This window comes from Hyla sarda, chromosome 1 (assembly GCF_029499605.1).
Source record: "Hyla sarda isolate aHylSar1 chromosome 1, aHylSar1.hap1, whole genome shotgun sequence".
Classification (NCBI taxonomy): Eukaryota; Metazoa; Chordata; class Amphibia; order Anura; family Hylidae; genus Hyla; species Hyla sarda.
Genome location: NC_079189.1, coordinates 450,516,768 through 450,535,787, shown reverse-complemented (window position 1 = coordinate 450,535,787; position 19,020 = coordinate 450,516,768). Strand labels below are relative to the sequence as shown.

Genomic DNA, 19,020 nt, shown 5'->3' with positions numbered 1-19,020 from the left:
TTGCCCTGGACTGCCTTAATAAAGACTGCTCTCCGTGAATGTCTTTAGATAGAGGTTAGGGAGCTAGATTTTGTTAAGGGCCTCCATAGGTTCCAGTTCCCTAAGGCCTCTCTGGTAGTTTTCCTTAGTTACTGGCCATTATAGTGTATTGGGGGGGGGGGGGGGGGGTCGGTAGGGAGCTTTAGTAATCGTAGTTGTAGCCTTTCTGCGTTCTTTTAACGCCCCGTAGCAGTTGTATTTAGGGTCCAAGTCTGCACTGCCTAAGGGTATAGTAGTTTGCTATGTCCCATTTAGTGTTAGACAGGGTGTTCTTGGGGATGTTTTTGTTATGCTTGGTTGCCTTTGTTTCTCTGTCTGTGCCCTGTTTGTCTTTCTGTTGGTTGTATGTGGTATGTATGGTCCTGGTGCTCTGCCCTTCTCCGTCCTTGTCCACCTGTTTTTCCTGTGTGCATGCACTGCAAATTTTTATGATGTTTACCCTAAAGATGATTAGTTGGAATGTATGGGGGGGCTCAATTCTAAGTTTAAAAGGGCCTTATGTTTGGACTTTGTGAAAGTTTCCTCACATTATTTGCTTACAGGAGACTCATATTATGGGTCAAAAGGTTCTTGCTCTTAAAAGGGCCTGGATAGCAAGGGGCTACCATTCATCTTATTCTAATTATGCTAGGGGTGTCTCTGTGTTACTCACCAAGTGAAGGTGGAAGTGAAAGACTGCTTCTTCCTTTTCATTCTACTCTGCAGCCCATAGGTCATTCTCTCGGACTGATCTCGAGCTGGTATCCGAGGACCTCCTCCCGGTGGTAAGAGATGTTTCCTACACCACTAGGGGGATCTCAGATTACTACGCTGTACTGGTAGTTCTGTACTAGTCCCCCTTCCCCCTTCCCATATCTAGCGCATGCACCCTGGTTGGCTGCAGGCAGGGGCAGTAGTGAGGCTCTGGGAGTTGCATATGCTGATTATTGGGAGCATAATGCCAATTATCCTGATCCCCTGGTTCAATGGGATGCATACAAAGCCACGGTTAGAGGTGCCTTTATTGCAGGAGAGCCGGGCCAGAGGAAACATAGGTCGAAAACAGAGGGTAAGCTGTTGCAGGAGGTGGGAGTTTTGGAGGCGGAATATGTTAGGAACCCCTCCCCTGTGAATGAGAGGGCGTGGGCCATAGCTCAGAGATCCTTATTGGTCATTCAGAAAGATAGGTTCCAGTTGCGGTTAGCAAACAGGGAGGCTGCCCTCTTTACATTCGGAGATAAAAATGGTAAACTCTTGGCGTATTTGGCGAGGGCTAGTTGCCTGGCTGCCTCTATTCCCTGTAATAAAGGTAGTGATGATGTTGTGTGCTGCCCTTTCTTTGCCCTGTCAGGGGGAGATTTTGTTCTTTTTGAGTGACTTGTCCCTTCCCACATTTAGTCGTGCCCAGTAGGAGGCGTTAGATGCCCCTCTTATGGTTGAAGAGGTGAAACAGGCCATACCTGCTCTTTCACATGGAAAGACCCCCGGTTTAGATGGGGTGATTGGTACAGGACAGTGATGGCGAACCTATGGCACGCGTGCCACAGGTGGCACGCCGAGCCGCCTCTGTGGGCGCACGCGGCCACAGACCCCCGTCACATTCTGGACATCCCTGTGTCCCGAAAGGTCAATTTTGGGACACAAGGATGTCCCGGTTACCTCTCTGCGGTCCCGCGTTAGCTTTAAAAACGCAGCGACCGCCGGGAGGTAGAGCACGAAGGGACGTCACGTCACTGACGTCCCATGCGTGCGCCCATAAAGCAGAGCAGAAAGGAGCATCGGTGAGGACCGAGGATGACTCGCGCATGGTAAGTGACCAGCGGGACGTCATCTTCGGTGTTCCGACACAGACATACAGCCTCCAGCCATACACTGTATATGGCTGGAGGCTGTATGTCTGTGGAGGGACACTGCCTGTCTAATGTGGGGTAACACTGCCTACCTAATGAGGGGGAACTCTGCCTGTCTAATGTGGGGGAACACTGCCTGCCTAATGTGGGGGAACACTGCCTGCCTAATGTGGGGGAACACTGCCTGCCTAATGTGGGGGAACACTGCCAGCCTAATGTGGGGGAACACTGCCAGCCTAATGTGGGGGAACACTGCCTGCCTCATGTGGGGGAACACTGCCTGCCTCATGTGGGGGAACACTGCCTGCCTAATGTAGGGGAACACTGCCTGCCTAATGTAGGGGAACACTGCCTGCCTAATGTAGGGGAACACTGCCTGCCTAATGTAGGGGAACACTGCCTGCCTAATGTAGGGGAACACTGCCTGCCTAATGTGAGGGGAATTATACTGCCAACCTTGTGGGGGGGAATTATACTGCCAACCTTGTTGGGGGAATTATACTGCCAACATTTTGGGGAGAATTATACTGCCAACCTTGTGGGGGGGGGAATTGTACTGCCAACCTTGTGGGGGGAATTATACTGCCAACCTTGTGGGGGGAACTATACTGCCAACCCTAATGTGGGGGAACTATACTGCCGACCTAATGTGGGGGAACTATACTGCACCCAATGTGGGGGAACTATACTGCCAACCCTAATGTGCGGGGAACTATACTGAACCTAATGTGGGGGAACTATACTGCCAACCTAATGTGGGGGAACTATACTGGCAATCAAATGTGGGGAACTATAGTACACCCAATGTGGGGAACTATACTGCCAACCTAATGTGGGGGAACTATACTGCACCTAATGTGGAGAACTATACTGCCAACCTAATGTGGGGGAACTATACTGCCAATCAAATGTGGGGAACTATAGTACACCCAATGTGGGGGGACTATACTGCCAACCCTAATGTGGGGAACTATACTGCCAACCTAATGTGGGGGAACTATACTGCACCTAATGTGGGGGAACTATACTGCCAACCTAATGTGGGGAACTATACTGCCAACCTAATGTGGGGAACTGTACTGCACCTAATGTGGGGAACTGTACTGCACCTAATGTGGGGGAACTGTACTGCACCTAATGTGGGGGAACTGTACTGTACCTAATGTGGGGAACTATACTGCCCCTAATGTGGGGGGACTATACTGCACCTAATGTGGGGAACTATACTGCCCCTAATGTGGGGGGACTATACTGCACTTAATGTAGGGGGACTATACTGCCAACCTAATGTGGGGGACTATATACTGCACCTAATGTGGGGGACTATATACTGCACCTAATGTGGGGGAACTATACTGCCAAGCTAATGTGTATTCTTATTTAATTGCTGTGCTGGCACTTTGAGGGGAAAAAAGTTGGCGTGCATTACGGTTCGGGCACTCTGGCTCAAAAAGGTTCGCCATTACTGGTATAGGATGATAGCTGCTCTTCCAGACTCTATGAGGTAGGCACTGATTGTTGTGCTCCTTAAGCTTGGAAAGGATCTGTTGCTGCCTGATTCTTATAGACCTACTTCCCTTCTGAATGTTGATATTAAGATCTTGGCTAAAGTGTTGGCTACTCGACTGTATGCGGTCATTGACGCTATAATTCATCCTGAACAAACTGGGTTTATGCCGGGTAGGGCCACTGATGTCAACCTGAAGCGCTTGCCACTCAACATAGCAGCGTTTAGGGAAGACTTTCCTACTGTTGTGGTGGTTAAACTAGATATTTACAAAGCCTTTGATTTGGTGTTTTGGCCTTATCTGTGGGAGGTCTTGGGTGCGTTTGGGTTTGGTTCCCGATTCTGTGCTGGGGTTCGCTTGCTTTATGATAGTCCTAGGGCCCGTATTCGAACTAACTTGGATGTTTCTGATCCCTTTCGTGGGACGAGTCAGGGGTGCCCGCTATCTCCCTTCCTATTTGCGCTGGCGATGGAACCCTTGGCCGCAGCCATACGCAGGGACCCTGCTATTTGTGGTATTCCTAGGGGGTCAATTGTAGAGAAGGTTTCCCTAGGGGGTCAATTGTAGAGAAGGTGCGGATGACACCCTGGGTATATTTAGTGTACGCTGGGGGCTCACTACTGTCCCTTATTGATCTACTTGACCGCTTTAGTTCGATTTCGGGCTTGCAGGTCAATTGAACTAAGTCATCCCTAATGGCTCTTTCCTCTGGAGTCCCCCTCCCCGCTTCTCTCCTGGCAGGGGTACAGGTGGTTTCCCGTTATAGATCTTTAGGGGTGGTGGTTACTGGGTCCCTGATGGATTATCTGCCTCTAAAATTGGAGCTGCTTTTACTTTCCACTGTGGAGTGGCTGACTGCCTGGTCCTCACTCCCTCTCTCCCTCGCTGGCAGGATCAATATTTTTTAAATGATTTACCTCCCTAAATTTCTTTATCCGTTTCATTTGGCTCCCATGATTCCCCCTAGCAAGTATTTTAACACACTATGTGGTGCTCTGGGATCCTTCTACTGGCAGGGAAAACCTCCCAGACTTGGTCGGGCTCTTTTCCGGGCTCCTAAGCGGTATGGCGGCTTAGCTGCCCCTGATGTCTATAACTATTTCTTGCCTCCAAAATGGTCTATACAGAGTGGTGGATTGATCTGGATTTGTCAAACTCGTCAACGGCCTTGGCTGGAGCGATGATGGGTTCCTATGAAGCTCTTACTAGCACACTCTACAGGTATTACACTTACTCTTCTTTTCCTATTCCTCTTCAGACTATAGCTGCAGTGTGGTCCATATTGTCGAGTAGATTCCCGCAGCCTCTGGTATCTCATAGGGCACCCTTGTGGAGGAATGTACATTTACCTCACCTGCATGGGTTACAGGAGGCCAGGTTCTGGGGTTCTCATGGAGTCAAATTTGCGATCCACTTGTTGGGAGAGGATTTTCTTATCCTTTTCGGACTTGAAGGAACATTTTGGCATCCTTGGAAATGAATTTTACAGGTATCTGCAGCTTAGGCATGCGGTTCAGGCGTAGTTTGGCTCCCTGACATTTACTCCTTTTTCTGAAATGGAGCTTCTCCTGGGCACCACAGACCTCTCTAAATCCCTTACTCAGTCCTATGCTCTCCTCAAAAGTCTTGGGCCTAGCTCGGTTGTTTAAGCATTTCATAAATGGGTGGTTGATATTCCAGATTTGTCTGAGGATCAATGGAAGGAGGGTGAAGGCTTTTATTACTCCACAGTAGTCAGTAGTAGAGATATGCTGATCCAATCTAGGTATATTTTGAGGTTGTATTATACCCCAGCTAAGCTGAAGCGTATTGGTGTCTCTCAATCAGATTTGTGTTTCCATTGTTCTTGTGTAGTTGGTACCTTTTTGCATGCTGTGTGGGGGTGTCACGTCATTGCTCTCTATTGGGGGGAGGTGATGGGGTTTCTGGCTGATAACTTAGACTTACCTTTCCTACTCACCCCTATGGTATGCCTGCTGGGAGTTATTAACCCCTTAAGGACCAAGGGCATACAGGTATGCCTTTGCTCCCTGGTACTTAAGGACCAAGGGCGTACCTGTACGCCCATGGGAATTTCGGTCTAGACGCGACCACCAATAGCAGATCGGGGGTGGGGGCTTTACTTTTGGTTTCCCCGTTCTGCCCACCCACAATAGGCGGGGCAGAACGGGGAACCGACAGAGGACCAGCGCCGACGTCCACTTACCCCACGGGCGACCATCGGTGGAGGAGATCGGAGTCCGGCGATGTCGAGCGGCTGGATCCGACGGAAGCCGGTAACTTGCCTAGCAACATCTGGAGGGTACAGCTTTAGACCACTATACAGTGGTCTCTAAACTGTAACCCTCAAGATGTTGCAAAACTACAACTCCCAGCATGCCCAGACAGCTGTTAGGGCATGCAGGGATTTGTAGTTTTGCAACAGCTGGAGGGCCCCAGTTTGGAGATCACTGGCAGTGATCTCTAACTGTGACCCTCCAAATGTTGCAAAACTGCAAATCCTATCATGCACAAACAGCTGTCTGGGCATGTTTGCTGTCTGGGCATGCTGGGATTTGTAGTTTTGCAACAGCTGGAGGTCCACAGTTTGGAGATCTCTAAATTGTAGCCCTACAGATGTTGCAAAACTGCAAATCCCACCATGTCCAAACAGCAAACAGCTGTCTCGGCATGCTGGGAGTTGTAGTTGTGTACCTCCAGCTGTTGCATAACTACATCTCCCAGCATGCCCTTTGGCGATCAGTACATGCTGGGAGTTGTAGTTTTGCAACAGCTGGAGGCACAATGGTTGGTAAATACTGAGTTAGGTAACAGAACCTAACTGAAGGTTTTCCAACCAGTGTGCCTCCAGCTGTTGCAAAAGTACAACTCCCAGCATGCACGGTCTGTCAGTACATGCTGGGAGTTGTAGTTTTGAAACAGCTGGCGGTTTGCCCCCCCCCCCCATGTGTATGTACAGGGTACATTCACACAGGCAGGTTTACAGTAAGTTTCCTGCTTCAAGTATGAGCTGCTGCAAATTTTTCGCCGCAGCGCATACTCCTAGCGGTAAGCTCACTGTAAACCGCCGCCAGTGTGAATGTACCCTAAAAACACTACACTAACACATAATAAAGGGTAAAACACTACATATACACCCTCTTACACTGTCCCCCCCAATAAAAATGAAAAACGTATTGTACGGCAGTGTTTCCAAAACGGAGCCTCCAGCTGTTGCAAAACAACAACTCCCAGCATTTCTGGACAGCCACTGACTGTCCAGGCATGCTGGGAGTTTAGCAACAGCTGGAGGCACCCAGTTTGGGAATCACTGGCGTAGAATACCCCTTTGTCCACCACTATGCAATCCCTAATTTAGTCCTCAAATGCGCATGGCGCTCTCTCACTTCGGAGCCCTGTCGTATTTCAAGGAAACAGTTTAGGGCCACATATGGGGTATTTCCATACTCGGGAGAAATTGCACTACAAATTTTGGGGGGCTTTTTCTCCTTTTACCCCTTATGAAAAAGAAAAGTTGGGGTCTACACGAGCCTGTTAGTGTAAAAAAATAAATTTGGTGGTGTTGTCCTTTACTTTTTATTTTCACAAGAGGTAAAAGGAAACAAAGACCCCCAAAATTTGTAACGCAATTTCTCCTGAGTACGGAAATACCCCATATGTGGGCGTAAAATGCTCGGCGGGGCACAACAAGGCTCAGGAGTGAGAGCGCACCATGTACATTTGAGGCCTAAATTGGTGATTTGCACAGGGGTGGCTGATTTTACAGCGGTTCTGACATAAACGCAAAAAAAGAAATACCCACATATGACCCCATTTTGGAAACTACACCCCTCATGTAATGTAATAAGGGGTACAGTGAGCATTTACGCCCCACAGGGGTCTGACAGATTTTTGGAACAGTGGTCCGTGAAAATGAAAATTGTAATTTTTCATTTGCATAGCCCACTGTTCCAAAGTTCTGTCAAGCGCCAGTGGGGTGTAAATGCTCACTGCACCCCTTATTAAATTCTGTGAGGGGTGTAGTTTCCAAAATGGGGTCACATGTGGGGGGGGGGGTCCACTGTTCTGGCACCACGGGGGGGGGGGGGGGGGGGGGCTTGGTAAACACACATGGCCCCTGACTTCCATTCCAAACAAATTCCCTTTTCAAAGCTTAATGGCGCTCCCTCTCTTCTGAGCATTGTAGTGTGCCAGCAGAGCACTTGACGTCCACACATGGGGTATTTCCATACTCAGAAGAGATGGGGTTACAAATTTTGGGGGTCATTTTCTCCTATTGCCCCTTGTAAAAATTGCATTTTAGTGAAAAAAACATTTTTTCTTCATTTATACATCCGACTTTAACTGAAAGTCGTGAAATACCTGTGAGGTGTTAAGGCTCACTATACCCCTTGTTACATTCCTTGAGGGGTGTAGTTTCCAAAATAGTATGCCATGTGTTTTTTTGCTGTTCTGGCACCATAGGGGCTTCCTAAATGTGACACGCCCCCCAAAAAACATTTCAGAAAAACTCACTCTCCAAAATCCCATTGTTGCTCCATCCCTTCTGAGCCCTCTACTGCGCCCGCCGAACACTTGACATACACATATGAGGTATTTTCTTACTCGAGAGAAATTGGGTTACAAATTTTGAGAGGATTTTTTTTTCTTTTACCTCTTGTAAAAATTCTAAAACTGGGTCTACAAGAACATGAGTGTAAAAAATGAAGATTTTTAATTTTCTCCTTCACTTAGCTGCTATTCCTGTGAAACACCTAAAGGGTTAACACACTTACTGAATGTCATTTTGAATACTTTGAGGGGTTTTATTTTTTATAATGGGGTCATTTGTGGGGTATTTTTTAATATGAAGGCCCTTCAAATCCACTTCAAACCTGAACTGGTCCATGAAAAATTCCGATTTTGAAAATTTGGTGAAAAATTGGAAAATTGCTGCTGAACTTTGAAGCCCTCTGATGTCGTCCAAAAGTAAAAACATGTCAAATTTATGAGGCAAACATAAAGTAGACATATTGCATATGTGAATGAAAATATAATGTATTTAGAATGTCTATTTTCCTTACAAGCAGAGAGCTTCAAAGTTAGAAAAATGCAAAATTTTCAATTTTTTCATCAAATTTTGGAATTTTTCACTAAGAAATGGTGCAAGTATCGACAACATTTTACCAATAACAAAGTAGAAAATGTCACAGAAAAACAATCTCTGAATCAGAATGATATGTAAAAGCATCCCAGAGTTATTAATGCTTAAAGTGAAAGTGGTCAGATGTGCAAAAATTCACTCTGGTCCTACAGTGAAAATTGGCCTGGTCCTTAAGGGGTTAATGAGGTGGTCTCTAGTTCACATAGATGCCTATTGATTCGATTTTTGGGGTTAACGGGATGTGTGCTTGTGCAAGTATGTCTGTCTGTCTATGTTGGGCTTTCTCCGGTTGTGTCTCAGACATTCCTTGCTGCTTAACAAGAGCAATTTTTCATATGCTCTAATTTTGATTATGTGCTGGTGCTCGTCTCTGGGACCTTCAGGGTTTGTTGTATTTGTTCATTATATTGCAAAATTTAAATAAATACTTAAAAAAAAAAAGATCAATTCATTAAATGTTTAATCAGCTTGAAGGAATTACAGATATTAACACATATTTAACAAAGATTGTTAAATTGCTCACCTTTAGGACCTGCTCTAAGTTCTCCAGTTTGGCTTGGAGCTGGTATTTCTCCTTCACAGCCAAATCTCGTTCTTTGGTGACCTTGGTGAGAGTCTCTCGAAGCTGCTCATAGTCCAATTTCACCTAAAATAAATAAAAAGTGTTACAATGTTCATTTTTTTAAATAATGTGTCTGTCTGCCCCAATATATACTCATCAATTAGTCATAACATTTAAACCTACCTAATAGTGTATAGGCCCCTCTTATGCCTCCAGAACAATTTTGACCAATACTGGGCCAAATGTATCATAAAAATGGCCACCAGCAGCTTCTATCTACTCTGCTCCACATCTAGCCATCAAGGATCGCCTATGATCACCATCCAGCCCCCAGATCGTCCCCTGATGAAGGGGGGGGGAGGGGTATAGGCCTCTATATATTTGATTGCTATCTATACACAAGGTTACTTATATCTTTCATTCGTAAGATAGCCCATGTGTGTATCTAACTTCACCCATTTGCGAGACTTACGGTACGTATGTATCCATGTGACATAGGACCTCAGTGGAGTGAATCTCTGCTATACACCTTATATCAGTGGAATAGCCCACTCTATGGTTAATTATACCCAATAGTGGTGTCATATGTGATATCTATACTATGGATGAACCTATGTGGAGTTAGTGTACTCTCTCAGTTTTGTTTTTGGTGGTTATTTAACCACTATGTATGTACATAGAAGGTGACATCTTTTAATTGACATAGAAAAACTCTTGTGGTTATTTACCTGCATAAAGTAACCTATATTGAACCTATTAGGGCATATGACGTCTTTGATGTTACAGTATTGCAGGATACTATATGGTGCTATTGTTTAATTTTTGCAATCCTGCTTTGAGAGTGGCTAACAATTAGTTTCCCCTCATTGGGCGAATTGTTCTTGTGTTTCTTTTATGCTATTAGCCATACTCATTATGTGGACCTAGTCTCTGTATATGATACCATACTAGTACAAATCTGAGTACTTATTCCTCTGTCAAGGGAGCACCCTGATATCAACATATCTAGCCTAAATAAGCAGTTATCATTACCAGTTCAGGGTTATCATTCCCTGTCCAAACAGTTATTCAGGGCACCCCAGTCAGACAGGGAGCCTCTTTCCATTTTTTCCCCTTTATTATAGAGTATATAGGTTCAGCACAGACTGGGTTCTGGAGTGGGGCCACCCTTATTAGGGCGTCAACTCCGTCTAGGGATAGAGGTAGTGAGAGGGAGTACTAGGGAGATTGTTAGGTAGGGGCCATCTGCATCACATGGGCCAACTCCACCCCTGCAGGTCTTGCCCACTATCTCCTTTACCTATACCCCACCACTAGATAGGAAGTATATTACCATCTATACTCCTACATTATCCTCATGACTGGCAGAGTAATATAATTTATTATAGGTATAACTATTGTGGCCTGGACCCTTATAGTGGTTTCTGGGTCTTTGGTATAGTGTTATACATGTTTTGATGGTTTTTGAGGACCTTCACTGGTTCCCCTGTTATAAGGTCTAATTAAGGTTAAGTCACCGGTGACCTGTCAAATGTATCCTGTGGCTTGTAGCACAAATTTGTTAGCCATCTTCAAAGTTGCAACTTGAGGCATCCATGGATCACACAAATTTTTCTAGGACATTCCACAGATCATCGCTCAGATTGAAAGTCAACAACTTTAACTCCTTTAAGTTTTTGTCATGTTTCTTGCTAAAAGTCATTACTATTACCATAATATTAATACCGTTGCAATTATAGAGCTGTACCTCTGCAACAATGTTTGGGTAGGTGATCCATGTCAAAGTAACATTCACATTACAGGGTCAGCATGTGCAACTGGACTGCTAGTTTATATTCCTACATGCAGGAAGCTGTAATGTTCTCTATGTTCTGATGCCTTTCTATCATAGCCAGCTTAGTTCCTGGCCCATGGCATCAGGATCGAGTGTCTAGCAGCCCTAGAGTTAAATGGGTAGAAAGGAATGATACACAGATGGTCTTTAGTGCTCTTTAACCGGATGAATAATTTATTGAAGGCACCTTTGCCATTAAAGTCACACAAAGCCATATGCTGCTACTACTGGCCTCATCCCCATTCAGCACAGCTGATCTACCCCACTGAATTACAATAAGTGGACTACATCAATAACTGGGCATATCATTTCACAGACTCCTAGATAAAGGTCCAAGGTATAATAACATAAGTCTTTTTATGCCTCTGAATAAAAAGGGTACATTCTATCAATTGCTCATCCTCTTTAAGAGTATTAAAGACTGTTCATTTATCCCTTATTCAAATCAATGAGCAGTGACCTGCCAACAATCAAATTGGTTAGTGCTGATATTGAAGAAAGGAAAGGACCCACTCTTAATTGACTGATTTCAGCCAATTTCACTATTGAATATAGATTTTGAACTTTTAAGCCAAAGGAATTGCTAGTAGGTTAGCAAAGATTGCTACTGACTTAGTAGGAATAGAACAAATTTTTTTTTTTTTTTGTACTGGAGAGGAATATCTTTAATAATTTACACAGAACCTTCATTAATACTCAGCAAAGAGGGGAGGTGCCCTGTTCCATCCTGTCTTTCGACACAAATAAAGTGTTTGACAGGGTGGAGTGAGAATTCCTATTTACAGTTCTGGAAAAATTTATATGGGTAAGCCATTTAAAAATTGGATTATGAATATGTACTCAGCACCAACAGATTGTTAATGTTAACAGAGTTAATGCTAATGGAAAGTTGACAGAATTTTTTCAGTATAAAAGGGGCAACCGGGAGGGTTGCCCCCTCTTATCATGACTTGTAAAATAAGACTGTTGAAAAAAATTGTAATGTAGGCAGATGATATTGCTCTGTTCGTTAAAGATCCAAACAGCAAAATACCTGAATTAATAGGTTTAGTTAAATAATTTGGTACTTATGTGGGATGAATTGGTCGAAGTCTTCATTACTAACATTGGGGGCCACTATAGGGGATAAAGGGGGTGAGTCAAAGGGGTATTCAGGTGAAAAATTATTTTTTTATATCAACTGGCTTCAAAAAATGCAACATATTTGTAAATTACTTCTATTAAAAAAATCTTAATCCTACCAGTACTTATCAGCTGCTGAAATTGAGTTGTTCTTGTCTGACAACAGTGCTCTCTGCTGACACCTCTGTCTGTATTAGGAACTGTCCAGAGCAGGAGAGACTTGCTATGGGGATTTGCAAATGTTAGGATGAAGCAAGGCTATCTATGGTATGGTTAAAAACGAGAAATGCAATAAGGAAGGGCGGAGATCAATCCTCTTTTCGATGGTACTTTGGGAAAATGTGGGCATTGGTGAGAAAAATGGTTGGGTTCACAGCTAGTTTTAATTGGACACCTTTATGGAGAAGGAAAATTTGTCTGAACTTATTTAATGTCAAAATTATGTGGGTTGAGAAAAACTGGGTGTACGTAAAGTTCATTAGGTGTTGAGGGACAAGAAATTACTTACTTGGGAAGAAATTAAAGCACTGTATCAGATAGGGGGAAATCACAAATTTGCATATATGCAATTACGCAATGCATTTCACAAGGATAAGGAGAATCCAAGATGGGTGACTGGAAGTCAGGTGGTGTTTGAAATGTTAGAAGGGGACATGAGGAAGTAGAAAAAAGTGGGAACAATTTACAAGAAATTGTTGGAAGGAGGATTTAAAAAAAATGATCCTAGGAGTAGAAAAAAATGGGCGCAAGAATTAGCGGAAATCACTATAGAGGATTGGAAAGTGGTGGTTAATGATATCTCAAAGGCTCCAGTTAATAACAATCACAAAATCTCGCTTTTTAAGAAAATTCATAGATTACAGATTTGTAAATGACTTCTATAAAAAAAATCTTAATCCTTCCAGTACTTATTAACTGCTGAATACTACAGAGGAAATTATTTTCTTTTTGGAACACAGTGCTGTCTGCTGAAATCACGAGCACAGTGCTCTCTGCTGACATCTCTGTCCATTTAAGGAACTGTTCAGAGCAGCAGGTTTGCTATGGGAATTTTCTCCTTCTCTGGACAGTTCTTAAAATGGACAGAGATGTCAGCAGAAAGCACTGTGGTCGTGATTCAGCAGAGAGCTATGTGTCTCAAAAAGAAAAGAATTTCCTCTGTAGTATTCAGCAGTTAATAAGTACTGGAAGGATTAAGATGATTTTTTAACAGAAGTAATTTACAAATCTGTTTACCTTTCTGGCACCAATTGATTAAAAAAAAAAAAGTTTCCTACCGGAGTACCCCTTCAATAGGAGGCAAAGGAAGGAAGGTATACAAAGAGACTAGAAAAGAACTGGAACAAGTGGAGTCATACATTTTTTGTTCTCCACTGGGAAGAAGGGGGGGGGGGCCTAAAAATATGTGTAACGTTGAGATTGATATTATCATATGTAGTGTATATTATATTGTGTATGATTGTATATTATTGATATGTTAAAGAATGATTAAATAAAAAAAAAAATCATTGTTTAGGATGACAACTCTTTTTTTCATTGGGCACAGCAAGGATTAGTACATAATTTGTTTACTTAATTAGGGAGCCTGATCTGAGGTCTGGGTTATTTTAAGGCCATGTTCACAAAAAAGAATTTCCAAGTGGAATTTGGTGGAAAAACCCGGATAAAATTCTGTTGCAGCAGAGGCCCATTGCTTTCGAAAGGATTCTGCTGCACTGTGCGCACAGCAAAATTTCAGCGAAGGGAACATCTGCCGTGGAAATTCTGATTCCGGCCTCTGATGAATGAATTGACAATTCAATACTTTTGGCGGAATCCCCTTGGAAATGCATGCTGTCACATTTGCTGTCAGAGATGACATTTCTGAGCGGCCTAGGGCTGGCATTTTCTGCCATGTTCAGCCTGCGCCACCTTGGCAGATAGTCTACAAATATTCTGGCATGTATACATGGCCTAACGTTTAATCTGGAGTCTAAAACCCTTTGGTAATCTGGTTTTGGCTCTGAATTCAAGTTTCTGGTCTGAGATCTGATTAACTTAGGGTTTGGTCTAGGGTCTGATTAATTTTGAGGTCTCCTCTCGGATCTGAATAATTCAGGAGTCTGATTTAGGGTCTGGCGTAGAACCTAATGGATATTTTTGCTCTATTATTAGTTTCCTCCTTCATAATTTTTTTTATTTTTGCAGTAAACATCCATAAAAAATTTACACTCCTTTCACCATTATTCCTATGGTGAAATGTCATCAAAACCCTTTTCTGCCTCCCTGTTCTGGCATCTCTGTCTCAGCTGCTGTCCCTCCTACTACAGCCCCTAACTTCTGAGACAGAGATCACATGACTCAACTGCTCAGATGGACCATTGACATCATCATGCGCCGGAGTGCAGAGGAGGGAGATGAGCGGCCGCAGAAACCCGGGTGAGCTGCGGCAGTCGTGGTGGGGAGTATGACTTTCTGTTTTGTTTTTTTCTCTTTATTTTCTTTGCAAGCTGGGGGGTGGGGGGATCGGGGGGTCTGGCTACAGCTCATCGGGTCTGGACGTCAGTGACGTCACTTGTCATGCCACCGCTGGAGAGAAGCGAGGCGCAGGCCAGGTGAGTGTGTGTCTCTGTGTGTGTGTGTGTCTATCTGTGTGTGCATGTCTGTGTGTGTCTATGGGTGTGTGTGTGTGTGTGTGCGCGTCTGTGTGTTTGTCTGTGTGTGTGTGTGTGGGGGGGGGGGGGAGGGGCTGAAACTATGCTACATTATGCAGGGAAACTATGTTACCTAATGTGCGGAATCTATGCTACCTTACATGGGGAAACTATGCTCCTAATGTGGGGAATCTATGCTACTAATGTGGGGAAACTATGCTTCTAATGTGGGCAAACTATGCTACCTAATGTGGGGAATCTGCTACCTAATGTGGGGACTTTATGCTACCTAATGTTGGGAATCTATGCTCCTAATGTGGGGAATCTATGCTACCTTATGTGGGGAAACTATGCTTCTAATGTGGGCAAACTATGCTACCTAATGTGGGGAATCTGCTACCTAATGTGGGGACTCTATGCTACCTAATGTGGGAAATCTATGCTACCTAATGTGGGGAATCTATGCTACGTTATGTGGGGAAACTATGCCCCTAATGTGTGGGAACTGCTGCCTACCTAATGTTTATTTTTTATTTTATTTTTTTTTGGGGGGGGGGCAGCATTTCTCTCTTGGACACAGGCAGAAGAATGTCTTGCGCCGGCTTACTTCTCTTCCTTGGCTCTGTGGATATGTATTTCTTTGAACCTGCCTGGAGCAAATTTAAAAATATCACACAGATCAATGGAGTTCTATGGAACTTAATTGATCTGTATGATGAATCTTTTTATTCCTTCTTAAAGTCCCCTAAGTGACTAATATAGTAACAAAATAAACAATTTAATAAAAGTTTAAAACATACATTAACCCCTTCCATATTAAAAGTTTACATCACCCCCCATTTTCACATATTTCATATAAAAACATGTAAACATGATAAAAATAAACAGATTTTTTATCAACGTATGCGTAATTGTCCGAACTACTAAAATATAACATGATATATCCCATACAGTCAATGGCGTTAACGTAAAAAATACTAAACTTAGAATTGCTTTCTTTGATAACCTAATTATCCCTTTAAAAATAATTGAAAAGGGATCAAAAATTCTGATCAATATCAAAATGTGATCAATGCAAAATTAGCCTTCATACAGCTTAGTATACAGAATTTCTTTTTATACCGTAGTTGTCAGAAAACGACAATTCAAAAGAATAAATAAATTAAAAGCTCAAACTCGCAATAGGAAAATCACTGTAAACCCCCACCCGTGTGAATGTATCATCGTGTTTTGTTTCTTTTGAAAACTAAAACTCCCAGCATGCACTGACATCTGATGGGCATGCTGAGAGTTGTATTTATGCAACAGCTGGAAGGACTCATTTTGGAAACAACACTCTAGTGGTCTCCAAACTGTGCCCCTTCAGATCTTGCAAAACTGCAATTCCCAGCATGCCCAGACTGTACAGGCATGCTGGGATTTGTAGTTTGGCAACATCTGAATGGGCAAGATGTTGCAGAGCTACAACTCCAAGTAAGCCTGGACTGTCTGGGCATGCTAGGAATTATAGTTTTGCAAGATCTGTAGGGGCACAGTTTGTGGACCATTGCACAGTGGTCGCCAAACTGTTGCCCTCCTGATGATGCATAACTACAACTCCCAGCATGCTCTGACAGCTACAGGGTATGCTGAGAGTTTTATTTATGCAACAGATGGAAGGGCACGGTTTTGAAACCACTGTGTAGGGGTCTCCAAATGGTGGCCCTCTAGATGTTGCAATACTACAACTCCCAGCATGCTGAGACTGTCCAGGCATGCTGCGAGTTTTAGTTCGGCAACATGTGAAGGGTCAAATGTTGCCGAACTACAACTCCCAGCATGCCTGGACTGTCTGAGCATGCTGGGAATTTATTTTTGCAACATCTGGAGGAGTGCATTTTGTAGACCACTGCACAGTGGTCGCCAAACTGTTGCCCTCCAGATGTTGCAAAACAAAAACTCCCAGCATGCTCTGACAGCTGGAGTGTATGCTGAGAGTTTTATTTATGCAACAGACGGAAGTGCACGGTTTTGAAACCACTGTGTAGTGGTCACCAAACTTTTGCCCTCAAGATGTTGCATTACTACAACTCCCAGCATGTCCACACTGTACAGACATGCTGGGAGTTGTAGTTCGGCAACATGTGAAGGGACAAATGTTGCAGAACTACAACTCCAAACATGCGTGGACTGTCTTGGCATGCTGGGAGTTGTAGTTGTGCAACATCTGCAGGGACATAGTTTGTAGACCATTGAAAAGTGGTTTCCAAACTGTGGCCCTCCAGATGTTGCAAAACTACAACTCCTAGCATCTCTGGACAGCCTCTGATTGCCTAGGCATGCTGGGAGTTTTAGTTTTGCAACAGCTGGAGGCACCCTGGTTGGGAAACATTGATTATATATAATTAATAAAACATATTTTTATATGTATATATATAAAAGATATCTAATATGCACAATTACTTGTATGAAAATAAAATACATACGTTTGTATATGTATTTTTATTCAAATATATATGTGTATATGTAATGTATATATACAACATTATATATATATATATATATATATATATATATATATATATATATATATAGTGAGGGACATTTATCAATGTTTGCTTGTGTATTCTTTTTTTTAGTAATTTTTTCCTTACTTTTTTTTTTGCTTATGTGTGACGTATTTATCAACTGGTTTCAGCCTGTTGATAATTTTCTTTCACGTAAGCAATTTTTCCTTTTTTACTTTGGTAGTAGCTTTTTCTGCTCCATGTTTGAGCTGGAGTAAATTTAGTCAATTTTTAACGCTGTTGCGACTTCTTTTTGCGCTGTTGCGACTGTCGCAGTTAATAAATACCTGACTACCCGTAGTCCATTTTAAAATTATTACTACATAGTTAATTTTTGGAAAACTTGCTTTTCTCGCTTTCCAGTCAAAATGTCGCAAGAAAAATCACGTAGTCGCAGTTGCGACAATTTTGCGACAATTATAGTAAAGAAAACCTGACTAAACCCGTTGATAAATGTCCATAATTGTGATAAGGTGGCAAGGAAAGGGTGTATTTCCTTTGCTCACCCTGAAGATTCTCTCACCTGCTTCTTAAGTAATGAGGCAGCAGGGAAGGGAGGTGTATATAAGATGGAGACTTAGTCTAATCTGTGCTCTCCCTGGGAAACAGCATGTTGCTGTAAGGGGAGACACTCGGACCCTGTTGAGGAAGCACACAGATGGAATCTGTGAGTGGTCCAAGAAGTGGTGTGAACTGTGAGTAACAGGTTGCAGGAGTCACATGTTTAACTGGCTGAGGGTAGCTCAACAGTTTGTAGTCAGGGCATGCTGATATGTGTAGTCAGTGACCAGACGGTCTAGGACTTTATTTTGTTCCTGTTTATGTTTTGTTTTACCTGCAACTTGTGGAAATAAAGCTGGCGAGGAGCCAGACTTGTATGCGGTTTTAGTAGAGCTTTATTTGGGGAGATATATCTGTGATGTCCCAGTATGAGATATAGTCCCGTACAGTACTTAGGCCCTGTCAGGTTGAGTCCCTCTGTGTTCTTGGGGCCCTCCTGCAGTGTCTCCCCCATAGTAAAATGTGTGTATATTATATAAATAAAAAATAAAAATAAAAAAAATGGAGCAGCACTTTCAAAGGCAGACAATCTGTGGGTGCAAGCAGTCTCAGGGAACCCGGTCCTGGGTCCAAAGATTTGCAGAAGAAAAGAAGGCGGCTGCAGCACACCGGAGTATCCAGAATGAAAAAAACACTTTTTCATTGTGGATACTCCGGTGTGCTGCAGCCGCCTTCTTTTCATATATATATGAGAGAGAAAATAGTGTTATGTATAAAGGACCTTTAACACCTTGGGGATGGAAGGTTTTTCGTTTTTTTGGACTTTCGTTTTTTCCTCCTCACCTTTTAAAAATCATAACCCTTCCAATTTTGCACCTAAAAATCCATATGATGGCTTATTTTTTGCACCACCAATTCTACTTTGTAATGACATCAGTCATTTTACACAAAAATCGACGGCGAAATGGGAAAAAAAAATCATGCAACAAATCATGTGCAACAAAATTGAAGTAAAAAATGCCATTTTGGAATTTTGGGGGCTACCGTTTCTACGCAGTACATTTTTCGGTAAAAATGACCCCTTCTCTTTATTCTGTAGGTCCATACAAATAAAATGATACCTTACTTCTATAGGTTTGATTTTGTTGCACTTCTGGAAAAAATCATAACTACATGCACGAAAATGTACACGTTTAAAATTGTCATCTTCTGACCCCTATAACTTTTTTATTTTTCCGCATATGGGGCTATATGATGGCTTATTTGTTATCTGTACCATTTTTGTTTTGATGGGACTTTTTGA

At 43.0% G+C, this 19,020-nt stretch overlaps 1 protein-coding gene across 24 annotated transcripts in view; it reads right to left on the bottom strand.

The window, feature by feature from the left end:
- The window catches only part of RIMBP2 (RIMS binding protein 2), a 970,948-nt gene that overhangs the window by 375,014 nt on the left and 576,914 nt on the right, over positions 1 to 19,020 (bottom strand). For all 24 annotated transcript variants that reach the window (XM_056533442.1, XM_056533333.1, XM_056533398.1 and 21 more), the window contains one exon: positions 9,043 to 9,165. In XM_056533442.1, coding sequence (XP_056389417.1) covers positions 9,043 to 9,165 — 123 coding nt within the window. The remainder of the gene's footprint in view (positions 1 to 9,042; positions 9,166 to 19,020) is intronic.